The 21,466-nt window shown below is 36.6% G+C and overlaps 1 protein-coding gene across 3 annotated transcripts in view; it reads left to right on the top strand.

Moving 5' to 3' along the window:
- The window catches only part of MPP7 (MAGUK p55 scaffold protein 7), a 156,160-nt gene that overhangs the window by 34,775 nt on the left and 99,919 nt on the right, over nt 1-21,466 (top strand). For 2 of the 3 annotated variants that reach the window (XM_075746408.1, XM_075746407.1), the window contains one exon: nt 7,774-7,940. In XM_075746408.1, the coding sequence (XP_075602523.1) occupies nt 7,904-7,940 (37 nt within the window). In that variant the 5' untranslated portion in view covers nt 7,774-7,903. Of the gene's footprint in view, nt 1-5,313; nt 5,364-7,773; nt 7,941-21,466 lie in introns of those variants that run through there. The other variant, XM_075746409.1, reaches the window with a different exon arrangement.

Genomic DNA, 21,466 nt, shown 5'->3' with positions numbered 1-21,466 from the left:
GAAATCAAACACACATACTTCCTCTGTCCATGTGTGGTACTTTGTTTTTACTGTGCATATGTACATGCAAGGAAGTTTTTTGTTACTGCACTCAAGATCCAACTAATAAATTACCACTTCATAAATCAAAACTTTTTCCAAAATTGAGCTAAAGGCATACATTTCAGATTGCTCATATTAAATTTTAAAACTTCACATTAAAGAAAGCAACCTGTAACTGATTAAAATTAAAATCATTGTAGTGAGGTGTTTGGTTGTTTTTTTTTTTTTGATAAAAACATATGTTAAGAAAGTGGAGTTTATTCTGCTTTTGCTCTCGGAAAAAAGAATACGTATTGTTTAGCCATTCATCTTTTCCTTTACCCATCTTCTGCTCCATCAAAAAAATAAATCATCACACTTTGACAGAAGTGGATTATGGAAAGTTATGCTGAACAAAGGAGAAGTGTTCAGAAGATTAGTTAATCTGAAAGAGAAGGGGTGGTCAAAACTTCTGTCTTTTGTAATAAAATATGGAAGCATTGTAAAACATCTGTGCCTTATTTGCCTCTAGAGGTGCATAAAATGTTGAGTTTGAAAAATAACATTCTAACATGTTTCTGACTTTGAAATAATAGTATTTGAATATTTATATATTTCTGAGGATGATTTTTGGACATGGCTGTTCAACAGACCTCAGAATTCATGTATGCATGTTTTGTTGAGCCACAGGACTATGAAGTAAATCATGCTGTTGACACAAATACTTGGCTAAACTATTTAAATAAATCAATTAAATATTTATGATTTTATTAAGCATGGCCTTAATCCTGGTTTTATTTCTATCAGATATTTTCTGTCAACTTTTGTAGATGTGGGATCAAATTGTATTATAATACTATTAAAATATGGGGTACATTTCTAAAATTGGAGTTGCGGAACCCTTTGGTGCAAAGCATGTGTAGTTGTCTGTTAGGGAGTGTCGAGTTTATCGGATGACTCATTGCAGCAGGTTTTGCTGAACTTTCTCATTTATAGAAAATGCTTAAAAGTGGTCAATTTTCAGTATTTTGAGGGGTCAGTAAGGTTTATAATTTACTTTAGTTACTTACATTTTTCAGACTGTCAAGAAACCATGCCAGAACAAAACTGTTTGTGCAGGTAATTAATGGAGAGGCCGTGGTACCTGCTGACAGGTATTTTCCAAGAAAAGGAATGGTTTGCAGCTAGGGGAAAAGTGTTAAAAGTGTGCCCAAACCAGTAACTCAAACCAAAAGAGCAACCTTTGATCTGAGACATAGTTTAGGTCACATTTTAATGAATAGCTTTATTAAACTAGTTTATTAAACTAATATTATTCTGTCAGTTGGTACATTTTATTTGCAGAAAATTGGATCTGTCTAAGGGTATCTGACATCGACGCTGTTTTAAATTAAACTGGTAGCTTTAGTGTATGTATTTAAAGGAATGTTTTCATGCATTCGAAGGAATGTGCTCAATTCCAACACTGACATTTAAAAATCTGAGTCTGGACAGAGCTCGTGTAGGGATTTTTGTTAAAGACAGGGAAGGTGCAGGTTGCAGACAGTCTCGCCACTGTTGCAATACTGCTGCTTATTGAATGTATTTCACTTGTAGCATGTTTTAAGGCAGCAAGGATCTGTCTAAAACTTTTAATGTACAATAGATTATAATTAATATATAAATTAATAACTATAGTACCTACACCATATTTTATATTTTAAAATATTCTATATTTTATTCCTGGTTTTGTTCTACATTTGATTGACTTGTTATTGAAAGACTGTATTTCACAGTTGTATTTAGAGAGTGTTCAGATAAAGGTGGTATCTAGATAAACAGGTTTTATGATACAGTCCCCATCTGGGTGATGGGATATCATGGTAGAAAACAATCTGGAAGAAGAAAATTGGGATATTGGTTTCAGTGTTGCTGTTGGAGTATCTAGGTGAGCGAGATTTTTTCCAATTGACACAGGATTAAGCTCTTCAGGAGGAGGAACCTATTTACTGCCAAGGTTGTGAAGGAAGCAAATCCTAAACTGTGCTCTCTTTTTCCCTCTCCTGCCTGTCTTCTGAGCCCTTTGAATAAATTCAGTCAAACATGACGGAAAAGATCTGAATATATGAGGTTTTGGTATGTTTTTGGAAATGGGTGGTCAGGTAGTGATTGGAGTTGTGTCTTCTGTGAATGATCCAGTGAGGGAAGGGTCTAGTGGGAGCTCATCCTTGAAGAGGAAGAGAATAGAATTATAAAGGCCCAAACATGTAGCCTGGACACCACAGTCAGGAAGGCCACTGGAAATCAGCCTTGCTTCATTCTGGTGTTGGTCAGACTGTTCATTACAGTGAGACCTGAGCACTCTCGGAAATAACCACCACAGACTAATGGGATTATTTCCTAATGTCCTAATGTTTTTCAGCATGACTCTTTTTTTTTTTTTTTTTTAATAGTAGTTGCAGCTTTTACCATTTAGATCATCTTGTTTTCTCCATCTGTAAAATTTTCCAATAGGTAGAAAGTAGAGAGATCTCTTTTCTGATGCACTGGGGCTTCACAGTTAAATTTGAGCCATGGAGGTACAAGGCACACTACAAGACACGAGTTCAGTGGTGTGGCTTTTCCAAACTGAGTATTTGTTAAATTTATACATTTTTAGGGACATCTTTAAAGTCAAGCCGTTATACATTCTCAATGGATGCTTAAGAGTGTCTGAATTCTCATCTATTATTCTCAGAGCCTTTTAACAAAATAAGGTTGTTTCTAACATCCCCATGGTGTAAGCTAAAAAATTTACATAAGCTACACAAAATGGACATCACTGATAGAACATTACAGAGAAAAATATTATGCAGAAGCCTTAAATTTTTCTGATGGCTGAAGATTGATATGATGGCAAGACCAGGAGAAAGCTTGTGAAGGCAGCTGTTGTCCTATTCAATTTGGGACAGTCTATGTTTTCTGTTAGTGTATTAATAACATTTGGTAGTTGCCATAGATATTCCTTTTTTTTTTTTTAATTTGACTCTATACCCAGAGTGTTTTGCCACTCTTCATTTCCATTATACCTACAACTGGGTGAGTCAGAGGCAACTTCTTGCTTCTGCAGTGTCTTTGAAGTCCCATCACGTTTGTGTGCCGTATCATCTATGCAAGAATTCCAATTCAATTTTTTTTTGAGGGTTCCAGTTGACAACACACGTGTACTGCCTGTAAGGGCAGCTGACCAGCTTTGGAAGCCCCTCAGGAGCCAGAAGCAGGTTCCAGTAGCCTGTCAGACACCCTGTGATTAAGGAGGTGGAAACCTCCTCAGAAGAGTTTAAGGAATCAATAGATCTCATTACATTATAACTTCCAAAAGAGTAGACCACCATTTTCAATTCAGATTTTGTCTACCAAAGCAGATTTACTTCTCCCAGTCTAGAAAACCTCCTTTGGCAATTTCCTGTGCTGACTAGGTTTTGGCGACTTGTATACATGTCCCTAGTCGTTTAATTACTTGAGGCCCCATGATGAATACAAGACTGAATGTCAAATTTCCTGTCTCCACATGAAATCTCTATCTGGTAGTTCAAATACCATTTGCAGGCATGCTGATTTAGTTCTGGAAATCAAGGTTATAGTCTTCATAACTGTAGCATCCTTTAGAAAACCAGGTTGAATGTTTCTTGTATCAAACAACCTGGTTTTATGTTCCACACACGCACACACCCCATTTGTAGGTTCATATTTTTTTATGGTTTTACCTGTTTCAAATCAGTCAAACGTCTTTAGCCTGCTTTTTTAAATGTGAAGAAAATAAATTTATATTCATTAAAGTGCCAAAAATATTAAGTAACTTGTAAAATGACCTTTCAGGAATAAATATTATGCAGTTTATTGAGGTTTGGATGGGCAGTCAAAGGTGGAACCAAGACTTCATGCGTGCTGTCTCCAAATGTAGGATGCTTGCCATAAAGACAAATTTGAATCAGTTTTCCTACCTCATTTTTTGTAGAAAAATGAACTTGGCTACAACAAAATGTATGCATGATTAATGGAGTCACTTCCATTCAAAAGCCATAGAGGATGCTAGGAAGAAGGTACTAAATCTAAAATTATGCAAAAAGCTGTTCATCGTCTTTGACTGCCTCCCGCCCTCATTTTATCTGATGGCCTCTGCCCATCATTACTCGTCCTCCCGTATGGACAGCACGGGCGATCGGGAACAACATTTATCCCCTCATCCCTTGGTAAGGGGCCTCTCTTATTTGTGGGATATGCAAAAAAAAATGGTTCCCTTGGAGAGCTGTAATTCTAGGATTTTGCAGTTTTGGAAGTTGTTCCCAGGAGGCTTCTGCCCCGCTCCTGGCTATTTATAACCAGGGGATTTGGCACCCCAATAAGTTATGTCACCTTAATGAGCTTGGCGGTGAAGCTAACTAGAGCCGTGTCTGGCACGGTTAATGTGCTCGTATAGTGCGCAGGAGTTATCGAAGGGCAGGGAAACTTTTCTGTTCCTCGTACAGACATCTAGTTTTATTTTTTTAATATCTATTGTTCAACCGGAAATAGAAATGTCTTTAGTTCTGCAAGTAAACACAGGCAGAAATAATGAAAATTTAATTTCTTATTAAACTTTAATCAGTTATTTAGTTTTCAATTTCCATGACTAAAAGCAGAAGACGTTAAAGCGCGTTCGCACCTCCGGAGCAGCTCCCCTCTCCAGCTGGGCAGAGCTGTGAGCCATGGCGGGGCAGGCTGGGCTCTCCTGAGGCGGCACGGGGCGGGGCCTGCGGGGCGGGGCCTCGTTCCCCGGGTCCGCCGCCCCCCGCGGCCGCTAGGTGTCAGGAGCGGCGCGGCAGCCGCGCGGGGCCCGGAGGAAGGCCGGCGGCGTACGGCGGGGCTTGCGCGGCTTCCACGGTTTCCACACGGTGGGTGCCAGCAAAACCCGATACAGTGTGATATATAGAAGTAAGGTACAACTGGAATAATGAAATTTCAAAAATAAGCCCTTTTTAAAGGCCGGTTGTAACAGTCCTGCTGGGTATTGTAAATGCCTCAGGTGCACTTGATACTGCTGTTACGTTCCTGGCGTTGGCTTCTCATTTTTATGGAAAGATGGATTGAACTTCAATTTAAGAATATTCGGTAATCCCTCTCAGGACATACTGTAACAGCTGGTATTTCTGTGTTGCAGCAAATCGATTCCATACAGCAGTCGGCAGTGCCTATGGCTGGGCTCCGGCAAAAACTTCCAAAGCATTTTAAATAAAGCGAGCCAAAGAAAATAACATCATCACTGCAAAAATGTAGCTTAATTTGCAAGTTAGAAAAAAAAAAAGTGCCTGTTCCATTCCAGCAAAATATTAAGCATTTTACTGGTAAGGATTTCATCAGGTCATTTATTTTTCATTAATATATATTTAGGATCTGGGGGGAATAACTTTATACTGTGTATAAGTTTCTTAAATAATAAGGAGCTTGAATTTTTTTTTTTAAATTGAATGATTTACTGTGAAATAAAGAAAAATAGAAACTGATTGAGTTTAAATACATGACATATATGTAGATCAACAAGACTTTCCACATTTCACAGTGAACTTTTTTAAGGAACCTGAATTTCTGATTAACAATAATGCGTCTTTAATGAGAATGCCTTACATGTTTGGTGTTTGTTCATTCTTTTTTAATAGATGAAAGTACTTTAAGTTGTATATAAATCAAAGATGTCCCATTAATAGTAAATAATTTTGGTTTAATATTTTCTTACATGTATGAAAGCTAAAAATGTCTCCGTCCTTCGTACGGCTGTAGTCGTGTGCTCATGCTAGGGACTATAAGTGAGCTTACAGTGTGACTCCTCCTTCATGGTGCTTGTATGTGTTAAAAAGAAAACAAGCAAAATCAATGCAAAATGAATAAGTTCCTTCTTAATTGGCATAGTGTGTCCTTGGCTACAGTATCACTTTTTTTTTTTCTTTTAAACTGCACCCTGCCTAGCTATACAGACATTTTACAACTCTGTCATTGTAAGGTGAACTTTCACTCTGAACTACTTAGCTTCCTTATCTCTGTTTTAAATTTAATGGACTTTGTGCTGATTTGATGAATGTAAAAATATTTTTTTGGAAACTGATGCTTTTTTAGTGAAAACTTTTTTTTTTTTTCTTCACTACAAACTTTTATAACTAAAAAAAACCTCAGACCCTAAGACAATCTTAATAGATAGGTTTCTAAGGGTGGATTTTTTTTTTTTTTTTTTTTTTTTTTTTGTCCTTTTCATCATAGAAGATCTTATGCAGGGCTGTAACTTCTGCTATATTTGCCTTCTTAAAAAAACCCATATTCATTGGAGTTTGAAAGCTGACATGCAAAATCTTTCTTTGGGTAAATGCTTAGGGGAGGGAGAAAAAAGAACTTTAAGAAGTTGCCAGAGTATTTAAACTGTATGCTTATGCCTAGGGACGAGTTAATAACTAACTTATATCTAGTAATGGATTTAAAACTTACTAAACAAAATCTTCTGGATGGCCCTTAATATGTTGCAATACTTCTAGCAATGTGGGGATTTTTTGGGGGTGAAAAACGAAATTTTGAACAGCATACAGTGTTTACAGCACCTGTATATTACTCTTCCACAAGACTGTTGCCAAGCACAAATTTGTCCAAAATATGCACTTTCAGAGCCAAGATGACTTCAAAAGTCATTCTGATTAATATGAATGTGTTTAAAAAAAAACACAACCCAAAACACCAACAAAAAACAAGCCAGCAGCAGCAGAATGCTCTTCTATTTGTTTATTTTCTTATGCTAAGCAGAACTGTGCTGCTTGCTTTCTTCAAGGATCCCTTTTGTTTACTGAAGTTGGGAAAAAAACCCTTTGTTTTTTGTTAGCTTTTCCTTCCCCCTCTCCCTGCCTTCTCCCTTGCCCCACTATTAGTAAACATTTCCAGTCATAACTCTAATTTTTTTTTCACAAGTTTGTGTTCCAGTTTCATATTTGAACATATCTAAATTTAAATACATTCACTTATATTTGAAATTGTTTTTTACTTTCGTTACATTTGCTCTGAAGTTTCCTCAAGAACTGGTTAAAAGAAAGACCTCAAATTTGGTATCAGTAGGCCTGTGCAATTATTAAAAAATATGTCCTAAAAAAATACTGATTTTGTAGTAATGAATTACAGAAAAATTCCTTACGTGGTTTGCATGATAATGGCTCCATCAACTCCAGGAATCAAACTGCTATTTACCTTAGAGAAGTGTTTGTCCCAGTCCTGCTTTTTACAACTTCAGTTAAAATTTAGATTATATTTCCAGATTACAAATAAAAATTGCATGTCAGATCTTAAATGAACTGAAAACAATTGAAAGGAGGTTAAGTAGAAACACTGAATAAATTACCATGCTAGTAAGCAATTTATTTTTTTTTTCCTGGGGTAAGTAGTAGCAAAATTTGAGTGACTTAAATTATTCACTGCTTTAATAAAATAACCCTAGACTTTATTTCCAAAAGACCTGACACGCTAAAGAGTGTAATTTACATGAGAGAAATGTGTTAAATTATTTTTACAGCAGAATGGGATTATAGGCTACACTGAAGAATACAAAACTTGTTTCACCTGGGGGGAAAAAAAAATCTTAACAGTCATAAATAAATGCAAAGCACTTTGTTTTGAGAGTCTTAAATCAAAAGCTTATTTTGTGATAATGATTGGATTTGGTTAGCTGTAGTAATTTCCAGTTTAGCAATGTTCTTAATTGTAAAATTCTGTTTCTGTCCTTTCTAGGAGAAACTGGGAGATAGCATAAATCTTCGTAGACAACTTGGCTGCAAGCAGTTAAACTGAAATTAACTTCGGCCTTCTGGCTGCAGAGTGCTAGTCTGACGTTCCTGCGTGATACTCTGCAGACTAAATCATGCCAGCATTATCAACTGGATCTGGAAGTGACACAGGTACGCAAGTCAAGGAGGACTGCATGTTTCCTCCAGATCTTATTTGTTAAGTCTACGGTCTCTTATTTCAAGAAATCATCAAATAAGATCATTATTTATGGCCTCAACAGATGCTTCATTTAACACTTTAAACATAACCTTTTCTCCGTGAAGTTAATCTAGATATGTGAAACACCACAGGTAAAAACAATTTTTAAAAGTCCCACCATCATCATCTTCCACTTCATCCCCAACCCCCCAAACAAGAACAACTCCAAACAGATATTATATATGGATCTGAAGAATTTGGATTCACCTCTGAGCATGGTTCCTACAATGTTAACTTGAAAAAGGAGGAGGAAAAAAAAAAAGATGATATCATACATGCCTTAATATTTGCAGCAGTCTAGACTATCCCCTCTGTGAGTTACAGTTATCAGTGGAGTTATTTCTGAACACAGACTATTTAGTTTTGACACTTCTTTAACAAATTAGGAGAAGAAAAATACTGTCTCGAGTTCTCTTCCTTCCCTTGCCTTCCCCATCTGAGTCCAGTTCCTGTCACTGACTGCAGGCAGTGGGAGTGCAGATATGTGGCTTTCCATAGCTTTCACCTTCTTTGTCACAATATCAGGCTATGTTCAAAGGTTAAATCTCATCTTGCTGTTACGTGTACATTCACTCTGTCTGAAAATATTTTTGTCCTTGTTTGGGGGACAAAGTTAATATTTTTGCTCGAGGGTGTTTGGTAAATAGGTGATCTGGCTGAGGTTACAATACAGAGATCCCTGCTTTCCTCCCCTGTGTTTGTTATTCTAGATCACATAGTTCTATGCACAAGAAGTAAGAGCAGGATTTTTGAAAACAAACAGGGAGATTTCAAGTCAGGAATCCAAGAAATAGGTATATAAGGAACTTTATATTTGATTCTTATTTTAAATAGACTGTACAATGCAGTGATTTTTTTGTTTCCCCATACCTCAGGTCCGTGTAAAATTTCCCATAGATGAAAAGATTAATCTTTAGGGGCGGGGGGGTGTGTGTGTGTGTTTATTGATTACCATGTGGCCGAAGGGTTGTGTTTGTTTTTATTCGCTTTTTTTTGTCTTCCTCTTCCTATGTTTAAGGGATTTGACTATCATCTCACCAAACCCTACCTCTACATACTTTTCTTTTCTCCCCCTTCCCCTATGGAAATAAGTGCAGTTGAAGCTGTTCAGTATGCTAAAGCTGAATTTTGGAAGATTTGTCAGGGTCTACTCTGGGCAGATTTTCCACTTTGTATCTTTGCTTTCTTTAGCACGCAACCTTTTAAGTCCTTCTAAAACCTGCCTTAACTTTTTCTTTAATTTTTATTATTACTTGGCCAAATATGTTCTGATGTTTCAGAAGTCTCAAGAACATGTTGAGATGAACAGCAGGGGGATGTGTGATGACTGGTGCCTGATGCTATTTTGCTTGTTTTATTGTTTAAAGAATGTTCATATCTCCAAAAATAATACTCATAGACATACTCTCTGAATAAAGAAAGAAAAGGACTCTAAAAAGTGGGGAAAAAAAATTCCTAATTTTAAAATTGTGGGTGGTAAAATATCTTTACAAACGTGTTTTACTGTGCTGTTTAATGCATTTGATGCTCCATGTATACCTTTAGTAATTACTAAATGTGTGATAAAGCTCAACTATCTCCATTCTCCCAGGAAATCTATAGTAAAATATGATACGCACCATTAATATCTTGCTGTTAAATAATACTGTTTGTTAAATCCAATTTGGTTTCTGCTGCAAGTTGTAAACTGTTTCTTTAAATAAAAATTTGCATTTGGAGGGAAAAGAGAATTATTTATTTTCTTCCACTTTCTTTATGATATTTCCTGATGGGGATGATAGCTATTTAAGCATTTTTTGAACGATTACATCAAACTGTGCTTTCTGTCCTGGTTATAATACAAGTGGTTTCTAATCAGAGCGCTGTTTTTCTGCTATTAGTCTCACTCTTAGATTAAAAAAAGCAAAACACAAAAATAATTTGGATTTTGTTACCTCTGTTGTTTCTCGGTGGGTAGATGAGTTTTCCTCTCCCCCTGCCTGCATTAACTGGTGTTGTGAGATGTAATGAGCTCTAGTCCATGAGAAGACTATCTAGGACACTGGAGTTAGCAAGTCACTTGGTGGGGACCTAACAAAAATGCCTCTTGAGGGGAGGGGTGCAACTTTGTTTAGCCTGTCTACTCAGACTCTTGTTTTATTAACGTATTCAAACAAACCCCCAGCCTAGCTTATTTTTGTGTCTGTTATATCCTGATGAAGTAAAAATAAACCTGGATTTAAAAACGAGTGAAAGAATTCATTGAGGACTAGTAAATAGAAATACATCATCTGTGAATATTGGAAAGTTAAGTCATGGACTAATGGAAACTCGAGCACTACCATGGAAGCATTGATGATTGTTTTGTTTTGTTGTTTTTTTGGTTTTTTTTAAATTCATATAGTCTTAGGCATCAGACCACTGTCAAGAAGAGGGTAGTGTTCATGATGGGCCACATTTGATCAGATTAAATGTTTACGTACTTGTGTTAATTTTGCATTGTTTTTACTTTGTCACCAGACTTTGTACGGGATATCACCATGCCCTTATAGCTGCTTCCTTCATATACTTATGCATGCTTTTGTTATACTGTGTTTTAACCTATATATTCTTCTGAACACAGATCGTGTCTCTTAAGTCTGTTTTGAGAGGCATTTACGAGACTTTAAAGTATGATAAATCAGAAGTATAGCTACAATATTTGCAAACTTTTAAAACATTTATTTTACTTAATTTAGATTCATCAAGTGACTTAGACCGGTAAGGTACAAGATCAATTTCTATCTGGCTTCTTAAGTTTAAGACCGAGGAGAAAGGCTTATGTTAGCACATGCTTCTTTCTCTTCCACTCTCCGTGAGCCATATAGAAACTCTGTTTTTGTATGATAGTAATACTAATTAAAAAATTACTTCTTGTTTATAACTTGAGCGTGTTCCTGCTCCTCCCTTAAGGTTTATAGTCCTGTCAGTCTCAGGTCAAAGTTATCTTAAAGCAACCATCTTGAACAGAAGGCTGAGCTCCTGCCTGAGGTTGCGTCTGAAGCTTTAAATATTTTCTGTGTTGGAAAAGTCTGCTTGAACTCTGTGCAAGCCCATCAAATAGACTTTGAAGACTGAGCAAAAAGAGTTGCACTTTTGCAGGTAAAGCAGGTCTGCAAGATTTGGCATTCACTTACCTGATATATTTAGGAAGATTTAAGTTTGTGATCCTGGCTTCGCAGTAGTTGATGGCAGCTTTGTTGCTGACTTTGGTGAAGCCAAGATGACATCATTATGCTTTAAGTGTTGTTTTAGTGTGGAAAACATCGTAAAATTGTTACAGATTTCTTTCCTCTCAACCCTGTATCAAGCTTGCTCAGCTGACAAGTTTAAATATGCTTTCCTGTTTGTCCTTAAAAACTAGTGCACGAACGTGCAAAGCAGACTTTGTGGGTTTGATTCACGTATCGTCAGTGGGAAAATCACATTTGTGGGCCAGGTTTGGCCACCAGGTAAAACTGTGTGAGATTGCTTAAATACAGTGAAAGTCAGAAGCAGTTCTTGAATTTGAATGTTGTCAATTACAAAAAGAACAAATGCGCAGGGCTTACATTAGTTTCTTCTTCAGTACATATAGGAGCTAATGCTGTGCCAGATAGTGGAGTTTTTTCAGTATTGCAAGTCTGTAAAATGGAAAATATGTTAGTTTTTTAAATTTGAAAAACCCCAACACATTTGTTATTAACCAAATTGTAAGTTCATGTGGCCTTTAAAATATTCCCGTTTTGGTGTTTTCTTCTCTGTTTTGTAATAATGAATTTTGTTGTAAATGAAATTTGTTTTAAATGTTGGGTATTTTTCCAAACTGCATTTTTAGTAGGGTATTCTGTGATTTTTTTTTTTTTTTTTTAAAGAATTATCTCAGTCTCTGAAGCTGCATGCTGTCGATGTGGATGTACTGAATACTGGTAGAAATATTTTGCTAGAATATTATATTGATATGATAGCTCCCTAGTCCATATGGATTACCTCGCAGTGAAGTGAGACCACTGCAAGCAATGCGAAGTTCAAAGATGATTTTGCAATCATCTGAACACCGAAAGATGCTATCCTTGCTTTTACTGGTTTTGTATAGATGTCTTCCCTTTATTTATTACTAATGCATTTTAATCAGCTTGCCGGTTTTAACGTAATCTTTTCTAAGAATGCTTGATAATGGAAAGGATAAAAAGATGGACAGAAAAAAACCAAACAGTAATAACATGAAGAAAAATCTGAGTAGTTGGCTGAGCTTAGAGGGGCACATCAGAAACGTCTGTAGGGGAAGAAGGACAAATTAAGCTGAAGTGGCTAAAGATTTTAGCCTTTTAAACCAGTTTTCAGAATGAGGAGGGAGATAGAAATCAGGGAGTTCTATTTTTACAGCCTGTTTAAAAAATGTAGTAACATGAAATGGTGTCCAAAGATCTGGGTTGATTGTTATGAGATGAAGAGAAGGGGAATTTAGGAGAGTGATGAAGGAAAGATTTCTGGGAGTAGCTCTTCCGTCAGAGGCTGCCAGGGCGAAGTCTTGCAGGGCGATTGAATCCTGCTCCAAGCTGCCTCTGCTTCCCCGCTGATGCGCCACAGTGGAAACGGAGCAGAGGGAAAGTCTTTGCTTGCCTGCCTCACACCGTTGGTTATGACTTGGGCACAGGTGTGCTGCCACAACTGTGGTGTGTAAATGCCTTCAGCTGCGTCATGATTTCAAGGCTACTTAAATTTCTCACCATGTTGAAATGCACAGATATGGTTAGATTTTCATGAAAACAGATATGCTAGCCAAGGCAAAATTTATACTGAATTAATAAATAGAGCCAATATTTTGCCGTGCATTCTCGAATTCTCCCCATCTCCAGCTGCCAGAGGCATTAAATGGCTTGTAGGCTAATGTTAATATGAAAGGTTTGGGAAAATATGAGACATATGGCTAGCTTTAATTGCTATCAGATTTAATTTTTAAAAATATAACTTGCTGGTGTTGGAAAAGGTATTTATTTTGGTATCAACATATTTATGGTGACTGTTGGAAAACTTGTTCAAAGTAGAATGAAATTTCTCTAAACTGTTCAGTTTTGGGTTAATATTTTCTGTTATGCTACACTGATTCAGCAGTGTGGAATCAGAAAATGTGTGCAATTATATTTACTGATGGTAAACTCTTTAAAACTGTTACAGTTCTTGGATGCAAATTTAAATTCAAATGGTCTGGCAGCTGCAATAATTTTTACTTTTTTTTTTTTTTTTTTTTGATGAGCAATGAGTAATTCTGTGGTAAATTTGAAAGTACGACAGCCTATATTGTTTCTAACAAGAGACTTAAATGTACAGCTACATAAGTTGTAACTACAGGTTTTGGTCCACAGATGGTTGACAGTTCCTAGCGCTGCCAGGTGTCCTTTGCCGAGAGCGGACTGCCATGCTGTACTGCTCAAGCGTAGCTGTGCCAGCATCCAGGTTAGCTAGCAGAGCATATGTAGTGTGTGCGTTTACTGTCAGATGAAAGGTTCTGTGGCTTCTCAGCCCAACATCACGTCAAGTATTGGCTGATTTAATGAAACTAAAGCTGTTAATCTGAAGGAAATTTAGTACTGCTAAGATGTAGTGAGAAGCTTCCCTGCTAGCTGTTAGTTGCCTTTTGTGGAACACAGGGTTCAAATAGGATTTTGCTTTTAAAATAACATGTTGGTTTTTTAAAAAAAAAAAAAAATTACAAAAAAACTCACCCCACCCAAAACCAAACCTCAATGCAGCATATTAATGGTAGGGATAAACTATGAAATATTTCAAATAGTTCCATTTTCTGAACTTACTTTTGAGATAAGATGATGATGTACTTGCCTCTTTAAACCTTTGTATGTTCCTGTATACCTCTATAGACCTGCATATCAACTGTACGTGTCTTTATGCATATATGACTGATTGATGTAGTGGCATAACTTGTTTTCAATGTTAAACTTTAAACTCAGTCATACAGTGAATCACAACACTGAAATAATATACTGGCATGTTTCTGAGTATCAGTACTGCCTAGGATCGTAGGACTTTCACTTCTACTCTTAAGACACAATATGAAAGGTTGAGGTACATGGTAATCAAATGGTGTTTCCAGAAGTTTTAGGCACAACTGAGTTGAAAATAGTCTCAGCTTAGAAGTCTTTATTCAGTCTCTTAATGAGATATTGTGTCCTCCTTTTGCAGCTATAAAATACCACATTTAGTATTCCTTGCCACCCCTCTCCAGTGCCAAGTCTCTAAACATTGCAAACTGTGACTAAAGAGTTAAACGTGGCGAGCGTGCCCATTGACATCCTAGTGCTGGAATGAGTTCTTTCCTGACTGCCTGCCAGGTACTTGCCATTGCCTCCTCTAGCGCTGATGATGATCTACATAGAAATACTAAAGACTCACCAAGCTGATGTCTGTGCAAAGGACTAGTCAATTAGTCAAGGTTATTCAAGGTGTTGTAGTATGCAGGTTCTGTTGGAGGAGCCAAGAGTTTAAAAAAAAAAAAAATGTCAGATCTTTGTATGAGCTTTCCACAAGTTGTTTATAATTTGTGCTCGATAGGTCATTTTAAATGTTTTTGGTATGTGCTATTCTTGCAGATAATAGGAGAGCTTTCAAATACTCGTGAAAGTGTATTTTATGAACTTTCAAAGTATCCTTGTTGACACAGCGTCTAGTAACTACATGTTGAGGGGTTTCGATTTTGAAGCAGCTTTGATGAGCTGTACAAGCAAGAACTCTAGCAACAGTCTTGCCCTGTATGAATGCAAATAGGGATCAACTATTTAACTCGCATCAGAACGTAGCGGTATGTGGTATGCTAAATCTGAAATACACATGTTGAGACAAATCCTAAAAGACCAATAACTGTTTCAAACAACTGCAGATTCTTTAGCTCCAAGAGCCAAGTTCCAAAACTAAAGACTTTTCCATTTTGAAGGAAATAATATTTTTAAAAGTGGTGGGCTTAAATGATTGCTCGCTTTCAACATTTTCTGTCATAACATTGTTTTAAGGTGGGTTAACAAATTACCGTAGCTTGGAGGAATAAAAATTAGGTACAACTTTTAACTTAAAAAAGACTGTATTGCCCTTAGTGAGTATGTAATCTTGTTCTTTGAGGACACGTACGGCAAAATTCTTGTTTTCATTAGGAAAAAAATAGAACATTGACATTTCTATTGCTGTGCCATCTGTAAGGATTTCAGCATTTTACTACTTTTGTGAATTAGCAAATAAATCAAAACATATTTTTTCAAAGATGCTGATCACTTGCATGTTTTGATTATCTAGTTAGTATTCTATACCTTTGGAAAATTAGATTAATCTTTTTTTTTTTCTAAACACTAAACTGCAAAATTGAAAAAGGTACATCCTACAATGAGTTAATCACTCTGGTTCTGCAAAGAAAAATTGTTAGTTTTTAACATTCTGCAGTGTCAGGAAGCCCATATATTCGGTGGAATTACTTAAGAGAACATAAAAAAGAACTATTTGTAGCACATAAAATTGAGCACATAGTGGTCTTTTTACAACTGGATAGGATGGTACTGTATGTCTATCCTAATGCTTATGTGTACTGCATACATTTTTATTTGAACCTGTGCATAAATATTGATCTCAAACTTCAGAATGAAATATTTTTCAATATTTGGTGTTAGTGACTGATTTTATCATGCAGCAGCAAGGATGTTAGAATGAGTGTTTCTACTGCAGTGCTGTTTGCTTTTGTGTAAGGCAAGTATTGTCTGAGCCTTTATAGAACTGTAAAGTACGGTTCAAATGTGAAAAAATGTCAGTTATAAATGGCAGCAAATGGTGCTGATTATTTTACCTTTGACAAAGTGGAAAATTTAAAGGTTGGTGTGTCCCATTTTATTAATACAATAAAATTTTACAGTGTTGTTCTGGGCTTAGATATATGTTCTTTAGTGTTTATTATCCCTCAGTTACTGTAAAAATTTTTGATTCGAAGTCTGGCATCATTGTTCAGAATGCTAATTCAGGAAATTAATTAACATGTGAAAGCAAATGCACATCCATTTGTCTCCATTTCTTTCCTTACACTAACCAAAACAAAGTTGATGTTTTCTTGTAATATGCAAGAGTGATGGAATGCAGAGACCATATTTTTTATCATTTAGCACTAGTTTATAGCTTCCACAGACTTGTCCTAATAATGAAGCTATGAAGGATATGACAAGAATGGTGATATTAAATTTCTCTAGACTAAAAGTAAATTTTTCCATTCTGATGTCAAGAATGTAGAGCATCTGGAATCAGCAGTGTGAGTGGTTCAGTACGGGAACACTTTCATCAGTTGCTTAGCCATTCTCCTGCTAGGAACAAGCAGTCTTAGATAGAATATAACACTATGAAGGAAGCAATTTTCTATAACTGGAAAAATTCTTTATGTCCCGTTGTTTCTGATTTAAAAGCTTTCCATTGCTGCTTAGATTTAAATCTTATTGCATGTGCAAATTTAGCATCCACATTTTTAAATTGGAATTGCCATTATTATATACTCTGTTCTTCAGATCAAATAAAACTAAATTGTATTAATTAAGATTAGGAAAACCTGAAGAGACTCTGAAGACAGGAGCTGCTTAACTGTTAAAAGAACAAATTGAAATTTATCTATTACCTTTTTAAGCAGGGACGGTGCTGAGTTTTCAAACATAGCTGGATTTTCCCTTGAAATTATTTCCTTAGTCCAAGCTGGCAGAATACTGCAAGCCTTATTCTGCAGCCATTTTATCTTACTTGCTCTTGCAACAAGTCCAAAATCTTCAGAGTAATTTCTCTATCCATGACAAGCTGTTGTAAATTTTAGTTTTAGATTACGTATGTGTATTTAGATTATCTACATGCGTATATGGACTATTTCTGTAGGTAAGGTTATCTAGTCATTGGGTTTTAATTCCCTGTGTCACTTTTCTTGGCTGAACTAAATTTCATGAAAAGTGTATCATATGTCCAGTATTAATTTATTACTTTTAAATTTCTTTAGTCTTGAATCAGATAATCAGATTTAATAGACTATATAAGCACCTTCAAACAACCCCCTTTCTATTCCACTCTTACAGGAGTTTTATAGTATTCTTATGTGCAATTCTTATCTCCTTTTATGAATATTTCCATGCTATAGGCTTTTACTTAGTTCATGTAAGCATAAGATACTGTACCTAATTTATATAACATGAGTATAAATAGCAGCATACTAGTATCTATTCTGGGGTTGTTTAGCCTGGAGAAAAGGAGGCTGAGGGGAGACCTTATCGCTCTCTGCAACTACCTGAAAGGAGGTTGTAGCCAGGTGGGTGTTGGTCTCTTCTGAGTAACAAGTGATAGGACAAGAGGAAATGGCCTCTAGTTGTGCCAAGGGAGGTTTAGATTGGATAGTAGGGAAAAATTTCTTGACCGAAAGGGTTGTCAAGCATTGGAACAGGCTGCCCAGTGAAGTGGTTGAGTGACCATCTCTGGAGGTATTTAAAAGACATGTAGGTGTGGTGCTTAGGGACGTGGTTTAGTGGTGGATTTGGCAGTGTTGGGTTAACGGTTGGACTTGTTGATCTTAAAGGTCTTTTCCAAATGAAACGATTCTATGATTCTAAAACTAGGAGCTCTCTTATTTGTCTGGAATGGACTCCTATTACTGCCACTGGATTATGTGACCTTGTTTAATCTAGAAAGGGCCCTTTTTCCTCCTCTGTTTCAATGATTTGGGAATGTCCAGATTACATTGTGGATTGGGGGGGGGGGGGGCGGTTATCCGAAGGTGTAGGACTGACTGGAGTTACTTCGCTCTTATAATTGCAAAAAAGTCTTGCATCTCCATGTTTAAGGTCTTTGTTCATTTTTTTTATGTATGCTCGGGTCTTCTGGGACCTTTGAATAAATGATCTGCTTTTAAAAATGGAAGTAAATGAGTTTTTCTTGTGTAAGTCATGTTTACTTTACTGAATTCTGACACCTGAAGTATTTTGATACTAGAAAATCCTAGTTGGCATAAGATTCCTTTTAAATTTAAAAGCTAGTTAAATTTAGGCAAACTAGACTAAAAAATAATTACAAGGACCTGAGTAGAATAGCAACAGTGTATAAAAAAGCAATTTTTTTTTTTTTTTTTTTTTGCAAGACTCCTTACAGTGTTGCCAACATCAGGCTTTTAAAAACACAGGTTTGGTAGGGTTTTTTTGGCTTTTCATAATTTTTTTTTTAAACACAATTTCTAGATACTTTTTTAAAAGCTTTTTTGGTGTGTGGATTTTAATTGTGGACATCTTTCAAAAAATGTGAGCAAAATACTTTTTTTAGTAGCAGGTCCATATGTGTCATGTGACTTAAGGAGGTGGGACATAAAGAGAAACATCAAATTGAGACCAAGAACACAACTCTTGGCAGCCTGAGGTCTGGCAGCCATATGCTTATTACATTCAGTTCTGAGGTGCTGCGATACATCTCATTCTGTGGCTTAAGCGATGAATATGCGTTTATAATTTACAAAACAGTTCATCTGAATAGAGGGTTTACCTATGACCTTTTTGAAAGTTAATTTTTGTTTTTAGAAGTGATCAAAAGTGTTCAGTGTAGCATCACTTCAGTCTTTATAATTACTACTGAAAACATTAAAAAATATATCTGGTTACAAAACCAGTGAGAAACCTGCATTGATTTCAGCGGCCTGGCTTGCAGAACCACCTGAGGTGCTAGTTAGAGCTTTTGCAGGAGGTTTGAGGTTGGGTTGAAGCAGTCTTTGCTGTTAAATTCAGATTACTTCTATTGCTGTGCGACAGCATCTCTGTACAGTGACACCTTACAGGGCTGCAGAGATTGGAGCTGCCACCCTTCAGGTGTTGGAAAGATGGATGTGACGGATTACCAGATCTGGCAATTTAAATTAGGCCAGTGTGTAGTTGCCAATGTAATAGTTTTAACTGCATTACCAGTTTACAGTAACTTGACAAAGTATTTTGTCCCTAATATTATTTTATTTTAAAAACACTTTCTTGTAAATCCTATTTGCTAGTGAAGTCATATGCCAGCCACAATTTTCACTGTTTCTTCACACTGCAATGAATAAGAACAGCATACTTTGTGTTATTGAGAGACAAATAAAATGTGATGTTTTAGTTGGAGGGAGCTGCGTGTGTAAGAATAACATACTGTTTTTCTTCATATATGAAAATGTGAATGCCCATCTGAAAATTTTGGATACCGTGGTACTAGACACCATAGAAGGAACAAGAGAAATGAGACTCTCTAAAGATCAGCCTTTTCAGGTACTAACACCTTCTGCTGCCATTCACTCCTGTTTGGAAGGAGGCTATAGCTGAGACGGGTGATCTGGAATTGCACAATTTTAACTTTAGACGTATTCTAGATCTTTGTCTTCTACTCTCCCTAACTAAATACCCTAAGTACTCCTCCTGCCTGGTTTTCCTTTGGCTTCTTGATTTATTTTATTGCTGGCTACCTAGTGCTCAGTTTCAAGAGGAGTCTGAAGAGCGGGAGTGTTCTCCAGCACACTGCATGGCATAGTCCTCGGGTTCTGCTGCTGTGAGGGGCAGGATTCTGATTTACTTCTGGCTGAAAGCTATAATCGCTGGGCTGTAGAGCCAAAGCAGGGCAGAACTAGAACTATATCCATGTTGTTGCATAAAATCAGTCAGCACCTGTCTAATTTTCTCCACTTCCCCAGGAGGGTTGCATAGATTGTGTGTGATGCGGTCAAAGCTATTGGTAGCGCACTGGGGATGTCAACACTCGTTCCCCTGGAAGGGGCAATTCAAGGCTGTACTGAATGAAGCCCTCAAGACACTTTTGAGCTGGATGTGGAAACCTTAATGTGTGTAAGCACCTGCAGAGTTAGTCAGTTGGGGAGTGCCGGCAGGTGGGATTTTTCTGTGGGAGTTCTGTGCATAAAACTTATGTGTCATTACAGGCAGATTCAGTCTCACCCTGTGTCACTACTGTAATAGTTAATCCATCAGGAGACATGAACTTTCATTTTATTTTCACTGGAGACTTAACTATCAAAGCTTTGAGGAGCAATAGTTAAAGGATAGAATAGTTTTGTGGTTGATTTTATGTGAAATTTAAGCAGCTCCGATAGATCAAGGATAAAAAAGAAAGCTTATCCTCTTCTACATCTCCTGTTTGAAGGGAGTGGCTGAAGTTAATATTTTCTTTCTTCTGAACGGCATACACGAATTGTTTCTAAGCAGCTATGCCACAGTGTAGGATTGCATTAAATTTCGATTAAATTATTTAACAACCTTTGGGTTATTCTAAGGTAGATGTATTTGCAATAACAAAAGTGGCTATGTGCAGAAATGTGAGGCTGAGTGTAAAGAAGTTTTTTAATTTTCTAAATGAAAATGTTTTTGAAGCGTAAATTGTGTGATAAAAATAACCCTTTTTGGTAAGTGCTGGAGTTATAATAGTCTGTAAAGTTGGAGCCAAGAGTCCCATTCAGAGCTCTGTTCTCTGGTGTCAGCTCGATGCTGACTGTGTCTCACTAGGCAAGGCTCAGCGTTCATTTTCTGTCCGTGCAAAATTATAGTGGTTTCAGTTGTATCCTCTTTTTGCAGTATTTCTGAAGCATAAACAAGAGCAGATTTAAATAAAAGCAAAGTTCTAAGAGAAATGAATGTCAACCACCAAATCGCTTGGACCACAGAAAGAATGTATCTGGAATGAACTTTTTTCTTCCAGAATAGTTTACTGAAAGGCAGTAAAAAAAAAAAAGATGAAAATGTTAAATAATTGGATCCTGAAGGTGCTGTGTGTAATTTTGAAAGGGACATGTAGTGCCTGGAAAGGTTGTGAAATTATGTTTACTAATAAATATTCTAAATCATAAGTTACAGGGAGATAATAGGCATAATAACCATAGGTAACCTATTACTTACAACAATGTTCTTTACCAGTAGATTATCTTGTAAATCTGTCCTTGTGATGAACAGCAGCACTTACTCAGACTAAAAATAATAGCAGGACCGTGTATCTTGGATCCCAGGAGACTATTGGTGTTTTTGTAGACAGCAGACAGGAGAAAAAGGCATTTTGTCCTTTTTACCCCAAGTAATCCCACTGGAAAATTAAACATGTGCTATGAATTGATATCAACTTATGCCAGGTTACCTCCCTAAAGAGGGCTGCTGCAAACACTGTTGCTACATTTCTTGGACAGCAGTTTGATGGCCTGTGTGCATGATGGATATTTTATGCTGTATGCTACTGTGGAACAGTGTGCTACTGTCTGCCCCTTGGAGACCGCTGGTGAGGTGTGCCACAAATAACTGGGAACAGCAATTGCTTTAACCCTACAGAGAATCTCAAATACCTGCAAATTAAAAATGTTACTGAAATATTTCTCTGTGTGTCTGAGAAAACTGTATTGGTTTTGTTTTTTAAGGTTTAATCCTGC

This window comes from Balearica regulorum, chromosome 2 (assembly GCF_011004875.1).
Source record: "Balearica regulorum gibbericeps isolate bBalReg1 chromosome 2, bBalReg1.pri, whole genome shotgun sequence".
NCBI lineage: Eukaryota > Metazoa > Chordata > Aves > Gruiformes > Gruidae > Balearica > Balearica regulorum.
Note: the sequence above shows the minus strand (reverse complement) of the source record. Positions and strands in the feature narration are given on the sequence as shown.